Genomic DNA, 20,592 nt, shown 5'->3' with positions numbered 1-20,592 from the left:
GCGCCAGAATCTGAGGTCAAATCTCTCCAGAATCGTAGGAGCACAGACTTAGAGCTGAATGGGAGTCTGATCCACTCACTTTAGAGATGAATTAACTGAGGTCCGGAGAGGAAGGGGCTTGTCCAGGGTCGTAGCTTGACCAGTAAGTAAGGGTCTGAGGCTCTGCCCCCTCACTACACCACCCTGACTCTCCATCAGTAGCTTCTCTGAACTCTATCTGGGCCAGCTTATTTCACCAGCAATCATGCGCTGCCTTCCGAAAGAATGTTGGCTCCTGGAGGGCAGGGACGGTGCTGTTTTCACCTTTACAACCTGAACGGCCAACACGGTGCCTTGGCCTGATAGTTTGCTGAAGTGAAATATGTTGTTTTTGTTTCTCAAATGATTTCACTGTCGACAGGCTTATGTTGGCTTGCCTTGAGTTAAGGGGAATGGTGGGTATCTGGGGCTCAGCTGCCAAGCTCAGGGCCAGGAAGGAGCCTGCTTGTTTCAGCCTACTGTTCTAGGGTCAGGGAAAACCCACCATTGGTGGGATGACCCCAGGATCTAGACTATAAGCCCAGGAAGACTTGGGTTCAAATCCGGCCTCAGATAACTACTAGTTGTGTTCTAGCTCTAAATGTATGACCCTATGTCCAAGTCCCTTCCTATCTCCCGGCCTCAGTCACTTTAGCTGTAAAATGAGGGGACCCTTCCAGTTTACTCAGACCTGCAGCTTCCCGGGCCAGGCCGACTGTCGCTGAGTTCTTGTGGCCCTTCTTCCAACCCTCTGTCTTTAATATCACAGTCAAGTGTTCCAAATGCTCCCTCTGACCGCCCCCTACACACATGCGTCCCTATGTGGGCATGAGACAACTGGCATATGTTCACTCCCCCTGCATACCTCCTCCCACCAAAGCGGCGCCAGGTCAAATGCAGACAGTGGACGGCCGGCCAGCCAGCAGGCCCCAGCCTGGGAGGTTACAGAGCCCTGGTCTCACCCAGCCCAGCTTGGCCGGCTCCGAGACATACCATGCCTGGCTCGGAAAGTTTTCACAGACCTAATTTCCATCAGCTCAGAGGGTTAGTGGCTTCAGTGGATTTCTCCATTTTGCTCCAGATTCTACTCAGCTGAAACCTCAGAATGAATTTTTCCTGGTTTTGAAATTGTCTTTATTTGTTTATCCAGTTCAAGGGGGCGGGTTGGGGGTAAGGAGAGAGCCCAAACCAAAAACAACCAAAGGAAAATATTTGCAAGCCTCCAAACATGAACGCAAATGCCTCTCAACTGCAGCTACAACAAGCAACAATGTCAGGGGCCTCGGACTCAGAAGATGTGGCAGAGAAGGCGAATCTCCAAACTCAGCCTCACATTCCCGATGGAGAGATAAACCACCTTCAGCCCTACTGGGCCCATGGGATCAGTGGGAATCACTCACTTCCTCTCTGGAGATGGCATTGCGCAAGAAGGCCAGACTTCTGGGTCCAGATCACAGTCTGCCATTACTCACAGTGCCAGGGATGGAATGGGTGCCAGGGATGGAATGGGCGTAACGCATTCTCCTTCTCAAGGTTCCATTTGCAAAGAGCTTCAACCTCCTCTTTGCTCACTTTTTTCTCCAACCCAGGGGTTCTAAATGTTTGTGGAACTTAGTGGGAGGTTTTTTTCCCCCAAATATTTTGACAACTGTATTGTAATACAATTGGTTTCCTCTATAGTCCTACCTATTTTATTTTGTGCATTTAGAAACATTTTTTTTCCTGAGAAGGGGGTTCATAATCTTCATTCTCTTGCCGAACGGGGCCATCACACAAAGTTAAAAACTCCTTCTCTAACCTCAAATCCAATTGTTTCCCTCCCACTTTTTGGATGGTTTTTAAATTACTTGTAAAGCCCTTTGTTGAGGGCCCATGGGGTCCCAGGAGATGTATCACAGGAGTGGGATCATAAGAAGGGACCTCAGAGGCCCCCTGATCCAACTGCCTTCACTTTACAGACAGGGAAACTGAGGCCCGGAGAGATTAACTGATTTGCCCAAGGTCATACAGGAAATGTGTGAAGCTCAGCTGGGATGTAAACACCTGCTTCTAGCTCCAAATCCACCATTTTCCCCCACCCTACTATGGAAGGATTCATTCTGCTTTTTAGAAGCTTGAGACCTAGCCTTTGAAATGCTTTGAAGATAAAACTAGCCATTATTAATATACTGATGCCGAGGACCAAAAACAACATCCTGTCCTTGGCGTGCAGATTTTACCAGAGAGATGAGAAATCAGCTCGCAGGAGTGTTTGTCATTTCTACTTGTCTTTGCCTCCCCAGTGCCATTGATCAACCAATCCATCAGTAAACATTTATTAAGCACCTACTGTGTGCCAGGGATACAAAAGGAAACAAAAGACAGTCCCTGCCCTCAAGGAGCTTACAACCTAATAGGGAAAACAACATACAAGCAAATATGCACAAAGCAGGCTATCTACAGGATAAATACGAGATAATTAACAGAGGGGAGCCACAGGAACTTTGAGGCTTTAGCTAAGGTTTCCTGGAGGAGGTAGGATTTTAGTTGGGACTGAAAGGAAGCCAGGGAGGTCAGCAGTGGGCGTGGGGGAGGGGGAGTGGTCCAGGCATCCCTTGGTAAGGTTGGCCACTGCTGATATGGGCAGCCTTCTGCTTGGGTCTGGTGCAGGTCAGGGGCCAAGGCAATTAAAGCATAATCTCAGAGCTCTGTGACCCACCAGTCAGGGTGCCCTACCGTGCCAAGCAGGGAGGGGACGCCTCCCCCAATCTTTCCCGGCACTCTTTCCCATTCACCTCTAATCCAAAGCACTTCTTTCCCATGTTTTCTTCTTTGTTGTATCCCTACCTCGCAGTGCCTGGCACATAGTAGGTGCTTAATAATATTTATTGATTTTTTTCCATTCCACAGGTCTCATCCCGTTTTTGTCTGAGGCGGTGTGGTACAGTGGAAGGTCATGGAATTTGGAGTAGGAAGTCCTGGGTTCAGATCTCACCCCTGTCCCTACTACCTGTGTGAGGTTCGGCTGAGTTATTTAACTTCCCTGGGTCTCAGTTTCCCTGTCTGTAAAATGAGGAGGTTGAAGGACACAGTCTCTAAGGTCCTTTCCAGCTCTAAATCTAGAAGCCTAGTGAGGCAGCTAGCTTGACGGTACAATGGATAGTGGCGGGACTTTGAGTCAGCAAGACCTGAGTTCAAATTCTCCCTTAGAGGATTACTAGTTATGTGACCCTTGACAAGTCACTTAACTTATCTTGTCCTCAGTTTCCCCATCAGAAAATGGAGAAAATAACAGCAGCTACCTCACAGAGTTGTTGTGAGGATCAAATTAGGTAGCCTATGTTAAATGCTTACAAACCTCAATGGGCTATAGAAATGCTGGCTATTAGTCACGAAGACCCGAGTCAACCATTCCTTTCTGACCCTGGGGAAGCAACCCCCAAGGGGTAGCTGCCCACTCCTCTCCCCATGACCGCTTTCCATCTCCTTCCTAGCAGTGGACCACCGGGCTTATACTTTACCAAGCCTTTCTCCCCACAACCCTCCTGCGAGTGTCACTGCATGCGGGGGAGCTCTCTGACTCAATTCTAGACACATCCAGAAGTGCTAAGAGCCTGGCGCCGGACCTTACTGCAGCGGGGGTTCTTTGCCCCGAGCCCCGGCTCCCCACCTCACTTTGTCCCACGCTCGCCCCGCTGTCTTTGGCCCAGGCTTGCGGGGCGCTGCCCCATCCTGAGACCTCACTGAGCGATGCTCCCCTGCCCAGCCAGGCAGCCTGCCGGGTCCGACGCTCTTCTGGGGGGCTCCTTCGCTCCGGACCTCCCCCGGGATCATCTCCGAAATGCCCCCTCCCCAAGTCACCGGCCTCGGGCTCTCAGATTTCTCCGCCTTTGCCGATCTCCCCAGGATCTCTTCAGATCCCCTCCTACAAGATCCCCCCCAACTCCACGGGGTCCCCGCTCTCTCCCCAGCATCCTTTCCAAGCTCCCCTATTCCCCCACCCACCCCTGCTCCCCAAGGATCCCCAGGGATCCTCTCCGCTTCCTCTCGTGATCCCCCCGGACCGCTCTCGCCTCACAGTGACCCCCGCACCCCGGGACCTCCGGGATCGCTGCTCCGGATCCCTCTGCTCTCGCCCGACCTCCTCGGAGCCTCCCGCATCCCCCAGCCGCGCCCGGGAACGATCCCCGGGAATCCTCGGCGGCCTCACCTGGCTCCGCTCGAAGCTCTCCCGCTCCGCCGCCTCGGGCCCCGCACCCGCCCCGCGCCGGCTCAGCACCTTGGGCAGCGGGTTGGGCACCTGCTTCATGGAGCTGGCCACTCGGTCCATGGCGTCCCCGGGACCCGCCGCCGCCGCCGCCGCCGCCGCCGCCGCTGCCCCGGGATCCCCGCGCCCCGCCCCTCGTGCTTCTCGCCGCTGGGATCCGGCGCCAGCGGGCCCGCTGAACCCGCCTATTGGCTGCGGGGCCCTTCAGTCTCGCCCCTCCGCTCCTCCTACCCGCCCCAAGCCCCTCCCCTTCTCATAGAGCCTTTCCCCACCAGCTCCCGCCCCTCCCCGGCCACCTTCGCTCTGATTGGTCGTCTTAGGCACGGGGGCGGGGCATCAGTGGTCCCGCGGCGTGCCAGTCATCCGGAGCTTGTCGATTGCGCTCGGGCAGGGGCGGGAGCAGGGAGTGGGAATGGGAGGAATCAGGCCGAGAGCCGCAGTCCCGTCCCAGCCCCGCCCCGGCCCCAGGCCCTCCGGGAGCCCGTTATCTGTCCGAGCTAGCTGCACGTGGGCTGCTCCCCCACTCTGCCTTTTGTGGGTGGGAGTGGGGGACAGGGAAGGAATTAATCCCCGAGGAGCGGATGGGATGGCACCCACGTGCCGTGGGCATTGTAGGAAGGGTACTCCTGGTCGGGGCGGGCAAGGAACCGCCCTTCTCCCCCATTTTACAAAAAAGGGAAACTGAGACCTACGGAGGTGAAGCGACTTGTGTAACTAAGGTCACGCGCCAGGACGCAGCAAAAGTGAGAGCTGACCTGAGACCTGAAACCAAAGTCATCTCAGGCTCCCACAAGATGCGTCCAAACTGGGAAGGTCCAGATTACTGCTCCAGTTTGTAGGGACCCAGGGAGCCCGGATCTCCATGTAGAGGAACTATATTTACTGAAGTCACCATAGGGCAGAATGGAGGTTCAGATTACTCCGAGAGCAGGTGTGAGAAGAAGGCAAGGCTGAGAAGAGGCAAATATTACTCTTAGGAATGAGGGGAGTTGGTGCTTGGATGCTATTAACCCTTCCCTGCTGCCCCCTATCTCCCCTCTCCTCCCCCCAGAAAAGATCACAAAGTTTTCACGTCCTGCATCTCACGCAAACCCAGGGACTGCTTGTCCTATCTCATCCAAGGACAGCTTGACTTTAGGACATGAATGCCTGCTCCCTGAGAAACCTCAGAAATCATCCCCGGAATGTTGTTCATGTGACCTGGCTTCCCATAGTTGGTCTACAGATATCCTATCCCCACATCCGTGCAGAACAGTTTGTTTTCTGGGAGAGCGTTTTGCACGTGGGAGGACCAGGCAGGTCACACTATTCTCACATCATGACAATTTATTTAGGTTGGGTCTCAAGTTCCGTGGGGTCTGGGTTGGATCATGTAGACACCCTGTATCTACCAGCAGAGTTTTCCCCCCAAAAGACCGCTGGATGATCCCCAATCCTGAAAGTTCCTCTGCTCTTAGGAGGAGATAGCAGCTCTGTTCCAGGAGTTACTTTCCATATCTGCAGAGTGCTGGATCTGCACTGCCTCCGGTTCTTGGCATCTACAGACATTGCCCACTTCATCTCTGGTCTATGGGACACCCTCCTCACTCACAAGGGACCTATTCCAGAGCTTCCTGTGAGTAAAGAAGTCAGGGCTACCGTCCTGGTTCAGTAACAAAGATACAGGCACAAAGTGGGATTTATTTTAGACACAAAGTGCTTCTGATCACAGCTGTGCTTCTTTTTTAAACTCTTCCATTTTCAATCCTCTTTCCATTCCTCTGATTCCTTGGTCCAGCTAAACTGACCTTCTCCTTGTTCCTCACACCTGATTCTCCAACTCCTGCCTTCTCACCTTTGCACATGCTGATCCCCCATGCCTAGAATGTGCTCCCTCCTCACATCTCTTTTTATTCCTTGCTTCCTTCAAAACTCTGCTCAAGGACCACCTTCTACAAGAAGCTTTTCCTGATCCCATCCCTCCCAGCTACTAGCACCTGCCACCCAATTATTCTTTAGTTTTGCATATACCTTTATGGAATAGGGGGACTGAATGTTGACTCCAGCCCTTATGAGTACACCCAACATGTTTGACTGATGCCGTTCCCACAAAGACTCTGGAGCATGTGCAGTCATTCAGGAACTGGTTCCAATCTGCCAGCTGATTGGTTGGGGGGAAAGGAGCTCTTCTGATGGGCTTTGGATCTGTATCTGAGGCGCATTTAAAAGGCACTAACCATATGTTCTAAATCACTAGTAATCAGAAAAATGCAAATTAAAACAACTCTGAGGTACCACCTCACATCCATCAGATTGATTATCAGATGATAAATGCTGGGGAGCCCATGAAAAAATAGAGGCACAAATGCACTGTTGGTGGAGTTGTGAACTGGTCTAACCATTCAGGAGAACACTTTGGAACTATGCCCAAAGGGCTATAAAACTATGCAATACCCTTTGACCCAGCAATACCACTACTAGGTCTATATCAAAGAAAACAGAAAAAGGCCTATACATACAAAAATATTTACAGCAGCCCTTTTTTGGTGGTGGCAAAGAATTGGAAATTGAGGGGGTGCTCATCCATTGAGGAAGGCTGGTGCATGATTGTGATAGAATAACATTGTACCTGTAAGAAATGAAGAAGGGGATGGTCTCAGAAAAACTTGGGAAGACACATATGAACTGATGCAAAATGAAATGAGCAGAACCAGGACATTGTACATAGTAACAGCAATATGGTAATGTGAAAGACTTTGCTACTGTGATCAACATAATAATCTATGACAATATCAAAGGATTCATGATAAAAAAAAAAGTGCTATCCACCTCCAGAGAGAGAACCAATGAATTTTGAGTGCAAATGGAAGCATATTCTTTCCCCTAACCAAAGGAAAAACAAAACAAAATAAAAATAAAGGCAGCCAAAACTGAGTCCCTGGGTGCTGGTCCTCATTCTTGCCTGGCTGTGTTCAAATGACAGGGCATGGTGGAGAGAGGCCTCACTCCTTCATCTCCCCACCAGGACTCCAGAAACGTGTTCCATGAGTATATGTCTCTCTCTATTTTGTCTACACTTTCCTTCTTTCAAGTGAAGGAGATTTGAGTTAGCTGCCACTTTGTGAGTTTGAAAGATCAGGAGAGTTGGCCACCAGAAATCTGACAGCTAGAGTCCATGCCAGGATTTTCCAGAAGCCGGACAGTAAGGAGTTTGGCTCAGTCCAGCAGTAGCAGAGTTGTGGTTCCATAATCTGATATGGTCTATTTGGAAGTAAACTTGGGTAAATGTTATGTAGAAACCACTTTAAGTGTGAGGCCACTGTCCCCCAGAGACCAAGGTGGTATAGGGGAAAGTATGCTTCCAGGTTTTTTTTGGGGGGGGTGGGATGGTGAGGGGAAGGTAAATGTACTTTTGTTCTTGTTATATCTTCTAAGTAAACATTCTCTTTTAAAATATAATTGATATATTAATTGGTAAAAATGGAGGGGTAATTACTGGTGGCTAATAGTGGGTTAACACACTGGAATGGGGACTTGAACTGCTAGCTTATGAAAAGACATTCAATCTTCCAGGGGTACCATGGAACCCTAAGGGGAAAAGTAGCCAGCCTCCCTCTGGGAGAGTGATACTCTATAGAGTATCACTATGTTTATAGGCACAAGCTATCTCCTCATATAGAATGCAAGCTCCTAGTGGGCAGGAACTGTTCACTTTGTATCCCCATAACCTAGTATAGAACCTAATACAAGGTAAGTGCTTAAGGATTGATTGATCGATTGATTACACGAAGGAGACCTGCCTTTCCAGGGCACTAGCCTTTAACACCTTGTAGCTTCCCGTGGTCTCCAAAGACTTAACTCTAAACAAGGTAGATATCTTCTAATTCAAGGCATCTGCCAACAGCAGTGAAGGTTGGGGTAGCACCTGAGAGTGAAACGTTCATGGGTTGCCAAAGCACAGCTCAAATTACTTGATACCAAGATTCCTGCTCTACCATTCCAGAGGAAGTAGCTTCCTCTCTGGTTTGGTTTGGTTTTCATAGGATCATACATGCAGAGCCAAATGGACCACAGGGGTTCTATAGACGAATACCTTCATTTTATAGATGAGGAAATGGAGTTCTGGTGATTGGTCACATAGTCGGTGAAACACCAAGATCTGAATCCACAATCTCTGGCTCCAAATAGCACTTTTCCCACTGCACCCCTCTGACTCCTTGTTTGTGTGTGGGGGTTAGGATGTGTGGGTGGGTGGAGGTAGTCCCCAGGAGTCCTGACTTCCTTCTCCTTGGCAAATTATTCTGTATTTACCCAAGCCATGCCTATAGTAAGAATTTATATCTGAGCCCCTCCTCCCCAGCGTCATGTCCCCAGCTACATAATAGCAAGAAGCCATCTGCCACTGTGTGACTTTAGGCAAATCACAACCTTTTTCTGCACCTCCGCTTCTTCTGCTATAAAATGGAGAGACTTCACTAGTTTAGAAGTTCTCAAAGTGTGGTCCAAAGATTGCTGGGGGCCCCTGAGATCCTTTCAAGAGGTTAAAATTATGTTTATAATCATACAAAGATAGTATTTGTATTACCCACATAAACAAAAGCTCTCAGGCATCCTCAATAATTTTTAAGTGTAAAGGGGTGCTGAGGCCGAAAAGTTTGAGAACCTCTGGTCTAGATGATTGCTAAAGCCCTTTCTAGTTCTTAAACACCTATGAATCAGAGAGGAGTACTAGATAATAAGGACAGTGTTTTGCTAAGCCCCCATCCAAAGATTCTCTGCTATACTATGCCAAGTGACACATGAAATCAGAGCAAAAGACATTTAATTGAAATAGATCAGCAAGGTAAATGACAAAGAATCACCTCCCTATCTGCAAAGAGTCACTGTCTTCTACAGATTTCCCATGCACACAAGTAGGAGAGGGAACATTTCTCATCAGAGAATTCAGGACCTTAGGGTCCTGACTCCCAAATGAAACACTTCTCACAGATCTGTCACTCAGTCTTTCAGCACTATATTGTGCCTTATGGATACTCTCCTTTCTGCTGCTGTTTTGCTCTTTCTACCCCCAACTTGGCTACTTGTTTTTCATTGTCCCCAAAGTTGGCCTTTTTCTCCCCTGCACCGCTGCTGTCTGATGGAGCTGTCCGCAGCTTCTGGGGCTTCTTTCTCAAAACACGTATAATGAATCTTTTGTGAGATCTTCCTGGACAAAATAGGCCTAGTGCTAATCAGTACAATTTAAGCATTTTTGTTAGTCAGGTCCACAGGTACACACAGCCAGCCTAGTAGAGGGCTGCCAAGTCGGTCTTTTCTGGGAGGTAGGGGCATACAACCTTGCTCTGCCTTATTGGGAATCCCCCCTGGCCTTGTGATATTTGGGTTGGGGTAAGTAAATATATTTCAACTGCTGTCATGTCTCTGGCACCTAGTACCAGGGCCTTTCAGGCTGCTCTGGAGGAGGTACCTAGCTACATCGGAGCCGGCACCTTTCCCCAGAATCTCTAAAGCTACACTCTAGTCACTATCCTCTACAAAAATACCTTTAAGGTGAACATGTTTATCAGTATACCAATAGCGGGCTGGGTTAAACTTGCGAGGAATACAGGCATGTCTATGGTCTTTGCTGACAAGGAGACAATGCCATGGTGGGATGGAAAAGGCTCTGGATTTAATGTCAGAGAATCTGGGCTCTTTGTCCTTGGACATGTTGTTTAAGCTCTCTGGGCCTCATTTTTAACATCTCTAAAATGATGGGGTTAGACTTAAGGAGCCCTAAGGTCCCTTCTGTTTTGAAATCTATGATCCAATGGTCCCGGTTGGTGAGACATACATGAAAAAATAACTAATGCTTTAAGGAAGATCATGAACTGTATTGGATGAGCAATCCCTTGCATTTGAAGCTTTTTAAATTTTTTTTAATGATTGGGGAATGAAAGAGTTTATTTGTTCCTGTCACAGACATTTTTGGCATTAATGAGCAGACAGGGTCAGGAATTCTGGACCAATGGGGGCCTTTCCAAAACCATTGAAGGCTGCCTCTTCTGTCTATGAGAAAGGCTATCCTTGGGCATATGTCTAGCCCTTTTTGATGGAGTGCATCAGCATTAACCATTATGTTCTTTGAAGCAGGATGGAATAACCCAAGAGGACATATCTTGATTTTCAGAAGGCATAGCTCCTGCTCTTATCAGAGATCAGGTCCTTTTGGTTCTAAATCTCTGAACTTCTCCTGGAATCTAGACGAAGAGGCAACGGGCTGGCCTGTGAAGTACATAGGGATACAACCGAGTGGCACACCAATGCAATGCCTAGGATACTTTAGCTAATGTGCCAAGGCTGGGAGAGAGGCCATCTCTCTCTCTCTAGACAGCTGAGTCAGCAGGCAGCCGCTCCTGTCCCCCATAGAACTGCATTATGGTTAATGTGTTTTCTGGATGCCTATCTGCTCCCTGGGGAGGGCGGGGAAGGCATAATGGGTCCTGCAAAAAATGGATTAATAATAGAAAAGAGGATGACATCAAGCAGAGTAGGGAGAGGGGGCAGTAGCCTAGCCAGTGCCTAATGCCCCTCCCCCAGTTACCCAGATACTATAACAGGGCTGTTAGTAGGAATTCTGGTTCTGGGGCAAATTCAGTTGAGTGATGATGATGATGATGATGGGATTCATACAGAGCCTCAAGGTTTGAAAAGCGTTTTTCATACATTATCTCATTTGATCTTCATGATAACAACCCTGTGGGGTAAGTGCTATGATAATTCCCATTTAATAGATGGGATTGCTGAGGCTGACAGTAGTGGAATGACTTGCTTAGGGTCACACAACTAATAAGGTTTCTGAGGCAGGAATGTTCAAACTGAAAGTGCCCTTAGGGGTCATCCAGTCCTGCTCCCTGCCCTTTGGTCCTCAAAAGCATCTTAACATCTGTCATGTCATTGAGAAGAGGCTCGAGTTAGTGACAATTCTTTTGTCCCTGACATTTCCTGCCTGCGTGACCTTGGATAGACCACTCCACTGCCCTACAGCCTCAGTTTCCTCATCTGTAAAGCAAGGGGCTTGGAGTAGCTGGCTTCCCACATCTTCCTAAGCCTTAGACCTGTGATTCTGGGTCCTTGGGAAAGAATCCTCTTTTGATTTCTGTCTTCTAGGGTCAGAAATGAGTGACTGGCCTGGCGCTGCCCACCTTGGCTGGACCAATCCCGTCTCAGCTTCTTCTCACCTTGTTCACGTCACGGACTAGACTGTGGACCCCTTCTTAGAACAATGTTTTCAAAAGCATGAAAGAAACTAAAGGAAACCAACTGTATTGAAATAAAGACAGGTGGTGCAATGGATAGAGCACTGGCCCTGAAGTCAGGAGGACCTGAGTTCAAATCTGGCCTCAGACACATAACACTTACTAGCTGTATGACTCTGGGAAAGTCACTTAACCCCAATTGCCTTACCAAAAAAAGGAAAAAAATAAAGATGGCATTTGTTTCCTATTCAATGTCATGGACCCCTTGAAATCTCTCCACAGATCCTTTTTTTGGGGGAGTTAAGGGGATGAATTCCAGGTTTAGAGCCCCTGCTCTATAATCAAGTCTTAATTTCTTATTGATCATCAAAGAGCACTTATTAACTGCCTACCATATACCAGGCACTGTACTAAGTTCTTTGAATACAAAGACAAAAATAAAATAGTCCCTGTCCTCAAGGGGGTTACATTCTTGCAAGAGAGACAGGATGTATTTGGATGAGTGTATCTAATTTATAAACAAGATAAGTACAAGGCCACTTTAATGGGGAAGACACTAGTAGTTATAAGGATCGGGGTGGGCCCCATGTAGAAGGTGGCACAGGAGCGGAACTCTAAATGAAGCTAAGGACTCTGGGAGGTGGAGGCAGGGATGTGCTGGTAAATGTTTAATAACTGGCTTTCTGGGGGGCTGGGGTGGGGAATGTACCTGACACACTTTGAGATCAAATCAGTATCATTAATGTTTTCCCCATCGTTTTCTTAAGTCTTAAGAACAACACAATAAATCAAGCCTGATTTATAGCACTTGCTAATCTCTCAGGTGTAAATACACTGAACATTTAACAATCAGCTCTCAGAAACCAATTTGAGCTGGCTCTAGCACAGCACAGAGTGGAGGTAAGGAAGTCCTCATAGTCCTTGCAGTCACCTGGCTTCCCCAAAGCTCCAGCATTGGAACTAGGGAGAGGCAGTCAGAACTTCATCCCAAGCTACTGAATTTAGATGGTGTAATTATTTGTAACACTCTAGAAAAAAGCAGAATTTGGCACCAAGTTATCAAGAATAACTGGTTTATGTAGTCATGGCTAATAAGTTTATTTTATATGTAGGTGTGTGTGTGTGTGTGTGTGTGTGTGTGATTTGGATGCATGACTGTAAGCAATTGCTATGAGTTGCTATGACCAAAATCACTTTTCAGTGATGAGCCTCTTTGTAAGTTGGTATTATTATTATTATGGCTAATAATAATAACAATAATCATACACCAACATTTTTCTTTAACTTTTTAGTCATTCCTTCAACAAGCATTTATTAAGTACCTACCACGTTCCAGGCACTGTGCTAGGAAATGATATACAAAGACAAGTCAGTCAGCCAACAAGCATTCCAGTGCCAACTGTGGGCCAGGCACTCTGCTAAGTGCAAGGGCTACAAAGAAAAGCTAAAATATGGTCCCTTCCTTCAAGAAGCTCCCATTCTAAATGGAGGAGGCAACATGTAAATAACAGTACGCACATCATACATAGAGAATACGTGGAAGGAAACTTCAGAGGGTGAGGCAAAAATGAAACAGTGCCTGCCCATAAGGAACTTATATCCTTTTCTTTTTTTTAATTTTTGGTAAGGCAATCGGGGTTAAGTGACTTGCCCAGGTCACATAGCTAGTAAGTGCTATGTGTCTGAGGCCGGATTTGAACTTGGGTCCTCCTGACTCCAGGGCCAGTGCTCTACCCACTGCGCCACCTAGCTGTCCCCTAAGAACTTACATTCTTACAAATATTATTGGTAGCTTTTATTTTTATGTTGCCTTCATTTACCACTATCCCCGTTTCTCTTCCCTCTTCCCCTGCTTAGAGAGCTATCTCATCTAGCAAAGAAAAGAGAGATAAAAAGGACTTCATCAAAACTAACCGTCACATCAGCTGAGTCTTACAGTGTATGCACTGTGCCATGCCCATAGTCCCCCACCTCTTCTAAGAAGGGAGAGGGGTGCATTTTCTCATCAAGGAACTAGCATTCTATTGGCTGTAGGATGTGACTCCCCCTACCTCTTCCCCTTTAGCTTCTTGAAGGCTATGTCAGCAGCACACCAGCAGGTGGTGGGTGGAAGTCCTTCCAAGCTTTATGCATGGGGCCATTGACAGACTCCATTCTCTGAATCAGCTCAGAGTACAGAGTTGCTCATTGACTGAAGGTTGGCCACGGAGTGACCCATAGTAACCCACGAAACAGGGAAGAATCCAAAATGGCCCTCAGTCCTGTGCAGCCCCTTTCATTTCCAACAGAAATACCTACCATGTTCCAGGCACTGTGCTAGGCAATGATATACAAAGACAAGTCAGTCAGCCAACAAGCATTCCAGTGCCAACTGTGGGCCAGGCACTCTGCTAAGTGCAAGGGGAAATGGGGAAAGAGGCTCCTTAGGAATAAACAGTTGGTAGAGTAACTCCAAACACTAACTGAACTCTTGGGATTCCAAAGGTGAGACCTGTGTCTGGCGTACTATTGGAAGAAATGAACAGCAACCATCTTGACCTTTTTGCTATAGGTAAAACCAGAAGATATAACGACACTACAGCTCACTGGAAAGATGTATCATAGATTTAAGAGTTTGAAGGGACCTCAAAGTCCATTTGGTTCTATCCTTTGATTTTACAGATGAGGAAACTGAGGCACAGAGAAATTAAGCAACTTGTTCAAAGTCACATGGAATAAGCTTACAGGATCATAGATCTAGGGCTGGAAGAGAGCTTAGGGGCCTCATTTTACAGAGGGGGAAACTGAGTCCTAGAGAGGTGAAGGGTCATGTACTGCCAGAGTTGGGATTCGAACTCTGACTCTGATCCCAATGCTCTTGCCCCAGCACTCCAAAGCCTCTGGTTCATTAAGTGTCTCCAAAAGATGACTAAAGAGGTCAATGGAGTCACTTTTGTCATACAGCCAAAGACAACAGAAACAGAATTTTATGTAACCTTTAGTTTGCTCATCTTGCAGTGCTTATGATATGTATAAACAACAAGAAAAATACTCCATTGAAGAAAATAGCAGCTTACACAAGATTGGGGGAAGAGGACTAGGAAATTGAGAAATTCTACAAAGATTTTTAATAATAATTGTTTATATTTATATCATACTTATAAGTTTGCCAAATATTTTGCTTGCATTTATGCACATGTATCATCATAACAACCCTGTGAGGTAGGTGCTACTATTATCATCCCCATTTTACAGATGAGGAGACTAAGGTTCAGAAAAGTGACTTGCTTAGGTCACATAACCAGTAAATGGATTACTCATAAAGTGCTAACAAGTTGAGAAGGCTTAGCTGTCCATCCCCTCTTGAACTGGGAACCCTCAATGTGGATACTTGAGGAACTTACTTCTCCCCTTCCTTATAGGGGGCAACTTTACCAGCAGCTCACTCACCTTCCCTGTATGGTGGGCATGATTTTCCTTTCAAGCCCATCTGAGCTGTGTTGCTGCCTTCCAAGGGAAATAGCTGCTGTCTTACTCAATCATCTCCTTGGCTACCATCTTGTTTGAGTCAGGAGCTTGTGTCAGCCCTGAGTACTCTGAGATCACTGTCTCTCTCTCTGTCTCTCTGTCTCTCTGTGTCTGTCTCTGTCTCTCTGTGTCTTTCTCTGTCTCTGTCTCTCTCTCACACACACACACATACACACACACACACACACACGCAAATAAACTGTCATTTAAATTAAATGGACAGTTCTAAAGCCCCTAGGCAGTCTGCACAGGTAGAATCCAAATTGTCTTTACAAAGCCAAAGCAATTTAAATCTCATCTTTTTTTTTTGAGTGTCACCCCATTCATAGGATCATAAAATTCCAGCTGGAAGGAATGTTCAAGGCTGAGTCTAACCCACCTTACTTTATAGATGAGGAGACTGAGGTACAGAAAGATTAGGTGACTTGCCCTGGATCCCATGGGAACTATCTTAGGTAGAATTTGAATCTACATCTTCTGCATTTCCAATCTTTTCCAATCTCCCCTATGTTGTAGAGAATCTTATCTATTTTGTGTCTTGGACCCCGTTAGTGATCTGGTGAAGCCTATGGACTGGATCCCTTCTCTGAATGACGTTTATCGATGTATCAAATACATAGCAAACTAATGAAATGCAGTTATTCAAATATTTTTTAAAAACCAAATTTATGGACCTCCGCTAAGGAACTCTCTACTGTATGCATTTAAACAAGTAGAAGTAGCCCAGCTTTGGTAGCTCTCTGGTTTTAATTCAGTATCAAACACACAACTGGTAAAACCAAAGATTCCTGTTACATAATAGGTCACTTAGTCCGTTGCCACAAGGGGGTGTTTGCTCTCCCTGCCCTATTTTCTGTCAGGACGGCTAAAAGCAGATGAAGGTAGATGCTAGAGGTATGGGGCCCACTCTAAATGTTAATTGTCTTGCTTTATTGTATTTCTTTGTTAGAAGGGAGTATCCTACTGGGGACCAGGAAAGTGATCATTCGGTTTTTTTTTTTTAAGAGCATCAATAAAACATGAACAATTAAAAATTAAGTTAAAAACAGTCAGAAGGCTCTGGGCATATCAAGCACCAAATGATATCATTAAAAATGAAATTGATAACGTCTTAATGGATAGGAAGGGATGAATGACTGTGCCAGTGAGGACCTTCTTGACTTCCATTTCTTCATCTTCCTCATTCTTCCTAAAGCTAGGGACTGTCTTTAAACTTTCTTTGTATTCCCAGTACTTAACACAGCGCCAGACACATAGTAAGTACTTAATAACTGTTTATTGATTGACTGACAGACCTGCAGCTTCCTCTAGGGGAATTTAGCAGTATAGAAAGAGGAGGGTACCCAGGGCTAAAGACAGCCAGGGTATGAAGAGTGGTAGGATAAAGAGGCAAAGGATTCAAAGGGGGGAGACAATGCATAGTTATATCAATCAATTCTGGGATCAAGAAAGGAGTAAGGTAAATCCAGAGCAGCGATCATAGGATGGAATCTAAGAGCTGCAAGGATCTCACAGCCCATCAAGTCTAATCCACTCATTTTACAAAGGAGGAAACTGAGGCTCAGGGAGGTTCAAAGACTTGCCCAAGGTAGTGAAGGGCAGAGTCAGGATTCAAACCCAGGCTATCTGACTTATCCCCCTTATGTTTGGGGGTTCCCCAAGGCTCTGTCCAGGGTTCTCTTTTCTCTCCAGATACTCGAAGTGGGGTCTGTTAATTCTCTAATGATTATCTCTGTAAATGACTCCTAAATCCACATAGCCAACCCTACACCATTCTTCATACATCTGTCAAAATAATCTCTGCTCAAAACTCTTAATGGTTTCCTTTTGTTCCTAGGATATAGGAACTTAGGGTCCAGACCTGAAATTCTGGGCTTTATAGACAGGATTCAGTCTTGGTTTTTTGTTTTTTTAATTTTGATGTCTTTGTTTTTGTGAGGCAATGGGGGGAAGACACTTGCTAGTAAATGTCAAATGTCTGAGGCCAGATTTGAACTCAGGTCTTCCTGAATCCAGGGTCAGTGCTCTATCCACTTTGTCATCTAGCTGCCCCCTCCATTTTTTTTTTTTTACTAAAAACTTTTTTTTTTTTGTGGAATTCCAAATTCAATGTTTCCCCTAGAAATATCATCATCTATTTCTTGTCTGTGTCTCCACCAAAAGTTTCCATTTCTCTCAGCTCTCATGCAAATGCTCTTGGGCTAATAATACATTCAATGCAGATCAAATATTATTTCCCCTGTCAGAAAATGCAAAACACAAAAGACTCACTCAAAGAAAGCCTTTCAGCAAAGCCTTGAGGATAACTTCTTGGGTAGATTGTGATGGAATTTTTTTTTGTTTGGGTTGGACTAGATCCCTTCCAAATCGAAAATGCTGCAATTCTGTGACTCATACCTGAGACCATAGACAGACAAGGCAACTCTCCTTTCTTCTCTAGTGGGCCTCTATGTTTTCCATGGACCTATGAAGTTCTCTAGACTTATGGAACTTCCCAAGAGTTGAGTCTTTCCCAATATCCTCTATCTTCTTTACTGAAAGGGGAAGCATTTGACATTGATGGAGAGTAATCCCTTTCTGCAGCACTTGCTACTGCTAAAAATAATCCCTTTCTATAGGAAAGTTGAACTTCACTTAGGGACTTATAAAGTCCCCCTGACTTACAATAGTAACTCTGGGGTACTCTGCCTTTAAGAAGAAAGTGAGGGTCCACAGAATGTCACTTTCCTTCCTGCAGACCTGCACAGTCCATATAACTCACAGTACTAACAAATACAAAGGTCTAAGTTTATTCCTCCACATACTGGCCCTTGCTGCTCTTCAGCTATGGCTCCTGCTTGGTCCAGGAATTCATTTTTGTTGATGGACCCTTACTCCAGGCACAGAATGCTTGGTCCAGGAATTTTCCCCCATATTCAGGAACTCCTCTGTCTCTTAACCACTGTCATAACATCTCTGAGCCTCATCTTGTACTCCTGAAAGTTCAGGGCTTAGCCTTGGAATTCCTTGTTATTACATCACAGCCTTTGTTCACTCCCTTCTCTGGAGTCAGCTGGTTTCCTCTTAGACTGGGAACATGTGGTTCCCTGATGCGTAGGGAACCCTGAAGTTGCCACATGGCTGTGTAGGCTTTTCTTGAGGAAACCAAAGCTTGTGTAGGCTCTGACCAGTTTCTGGGTTTCAGCACTGGTTCCTTCTACCCCTCTTTCTATAGCTCTGTTTTCTATTTTTAAAGGTTTGGTTTAAGGATATAAGACTAGTTGACTAGTCATGCATGACTCAATCATCCTCAGATGTGGAGTCTATGTTAACCTTTATATAGGAAAATACCATCAATGCCCGAAAAAAAAAACAACAACTCTTCCTCAAACTTTGTCCACATTATAAAACATTCCATTCATCTCTTAAAGCTACAGTAACAATAACTCTAGCCTCTGTAGGAGAGGCTTTTAAAATAGTTGATATGCTTGTTAACAAGGAGGTAACTTTGACTAAGTGACTCTTGGGTATAAACTCTTCAGATAAAATGCTAACAGCACAGCCTGGTGTCTAAAGCCCTTCAAATTCTGGCTCTAGCCTACCTTTCCAGGCTTATCTCATGACTATAAGCCAGGTATTCCACTTTCCAGCCAAATTAATTTACTAGCTATTCTCTAAATCTGACATTCCGTCTCTGGATTCCATCTCTTTATGCAGGTTTTTCCTCACACAGGGATGCTGTTCCTCTACAAGTGTCCCTCTGAATCCTCACATTCCTTCATGACTCATGTCACGTGTCACCTCATCTGTGAAGCCTTCTCTGATTCTCCCAGATGAAAGTGCTCTCTCCCTCATCAAATTACCTTGGATTTATTTATCTCTGCAATCCTACATGTACAATAGGATATAAGCTTCCTGAGGACAGAGATGGTTTTATTTTTGTCTCTATATCCTTATTTCCTAGGACAGTGCCTGGTGTTTTTTCTTTATTTTATTTTTTAATTTAATTTTGTTTTGTTTTTGGTGAGGCGATTGTGACTTGCCCAGGGTCACACAGCTAGTGAGTATCGTGTGTCTGAGGCTGGATTTGAACTCAGGTCCTCCTGACTCCAGGGCTGGTGCTCTATCTACTGCACCACCTACCTGTCCCAGTGCCTGGTGTTTAAAAAAAATCATATTGGCAATTTCATGGGGGTAGGGAGCTCCTACTGGTGAGGAACTCCTTCTATCAAATGCAAGTGGGTATCTGCTTGGTAACTTCTAATTTTATGGTTTCCTGAAGGTCCTGAGAAGCTCAGAGGATCAGAGATTTACAGCTGGATCAGAGAATTAGAAGAGCATTGATTTGGAGCTGTGACAGGTTGTAAAGGTCATAATTTTCCAGATAATAATAAGGAAGCTGAGGTCCAGAGAGATTAAAAGACTCATACCAGCTCACATAGATAGTTTTTGACTGAGACAGAATTTGAACCCTGGTCTTTTTGACCCTGTGGCTAGTTCTTTACCCACTATGTCATGCTGCCTCCTATATATGCCTTGAATGTAATAAATGCTCAATAAAAGTTTGGGGATCAGGCAGCTAGGTGGCACTGCAGTAGATGGACCACTGGATCTGGAGTCAAAGAAGACCTCAGTTCAAATCTGGCCTCAGACACTTCCTAGCTGTGTGACCCTGGCCAAGTCATTTAACCCTGTTTGCCTCAGTTTCCTCACCTGTAAAATGAGCTGGAGAAAGAAATGGCAAACCACTCCAGTATCTTTGTCAAGAAAACCCCAAATGGGGTCACAGAGGGTTGGACATGACTGAAATGGCTGAACAACAACAACAAAATCTGTGGAAGTAGAGTGTAAACTCTTTGGAGTATAGATTGTTTCAATCATTGTATTTGCAGTCCTAGGACCTGGTACAGTGGCTGGCATATAGTAGGTTCTAAATACATACTTGCTGTTAGATTGAATTGAAATACATTGTCAAATATGGGAAAAACTGCAGAATCAGTGATGCATGAATAATCAGATAGTTTCCTAATTAGAGCAAACGTAAAAATTAACCCTACAATAACAGCTCCAATCTTGAGCTGATGACTCTGAAAAATGAGAAATTGATCAAGAAGAAGTCATGGATTCTGCTTATCACCATTTCAGGGGAAATTTAACCAACAACAACAAAAAAAACCAGTTGGCATAACAAGGGTGTCTAAAGAGACCAGAAAGCCTACCAGAGAGCACCCACTTGACCTCCTTGCCAATCAGAAATATAGTAGCCAAGGATAACAGCAGGCAAAAGTACAAACTCATTTGTAAAGTATCATCCTGGAAGATGAAGGGAAATTACAAATGGTATTACCTCACACAATAGGGGAATACAGCAAGAAGATGAGCATGTAGAAAGACTGGCATGAGACCCAACGAATCCCAATGATTCCAAGAGGAATAAAAGATGAAACTGGAAGGACATCAACAAATAGATCTCATTGAGCTTTATGGTGGAGCCTCCATATTTGGACATTCACATCTTTTCACTCAATGTGCCGTTGAAATGACACTTAAGAAAATAAAGTCAGTCTAGGGCTGTATCCCAAAGAGATCATAAAAATGGGAAAAGGACCTACATGTACAAAAATA

General features: G+C 45.6%; 1 protein-coding gene across 3 annotated transcripts in view; it reads right to left on the bottom strand.

Moving 5' to 3' along the window:
* Positions 1 to 4,327, bottom strand: part of HIP1 (huntingtin interacting protein 1) — a 131,514-nt gene extending 127,187 nt beyond the window's left edge. For all 3 annotated transcript variants that reach the window (XR_003569047.1, XM_027861767.1, XM_027861769.1), the window contains exon 1: positions 4,208 to 4,327. Coding sequence is in view for 2 of the 3 variants with exons in the window: in XM_027861767.1 (XP_027717568.1) it covers positions 4,208 to 4,327 (120 nt within the window). In the remaining variant the exon portion in view is untranslated. The remainder of the gene's footprint in view (positions 1 to 4,207) is intronic.
* Between the last annotated feature and the right edge of the window lie 16,265 nt (positions 4,328 to 20,592).

Source organism: Vombatus ursinus, unplaced genomic scaffold (assembly GCF_900497805.2).
Source record: "Vombatus ursinus unplaced genomic scaffold, bare-nosed wombat genome assembly UNPS02014768.1, whole genome shotgun sequence".
Lineage (NCBI taxonomy): Eukaryota > Metazoa > Chordata > Mammalia > Diprotodontia > Vombatidae > Vombatus > Vombatus ursinus.
The sequence above is the reverse complement of the archived record's forward strand: the minus strand, read 5'-3'. Positions and strand labels throughout refer to the sequence as shown.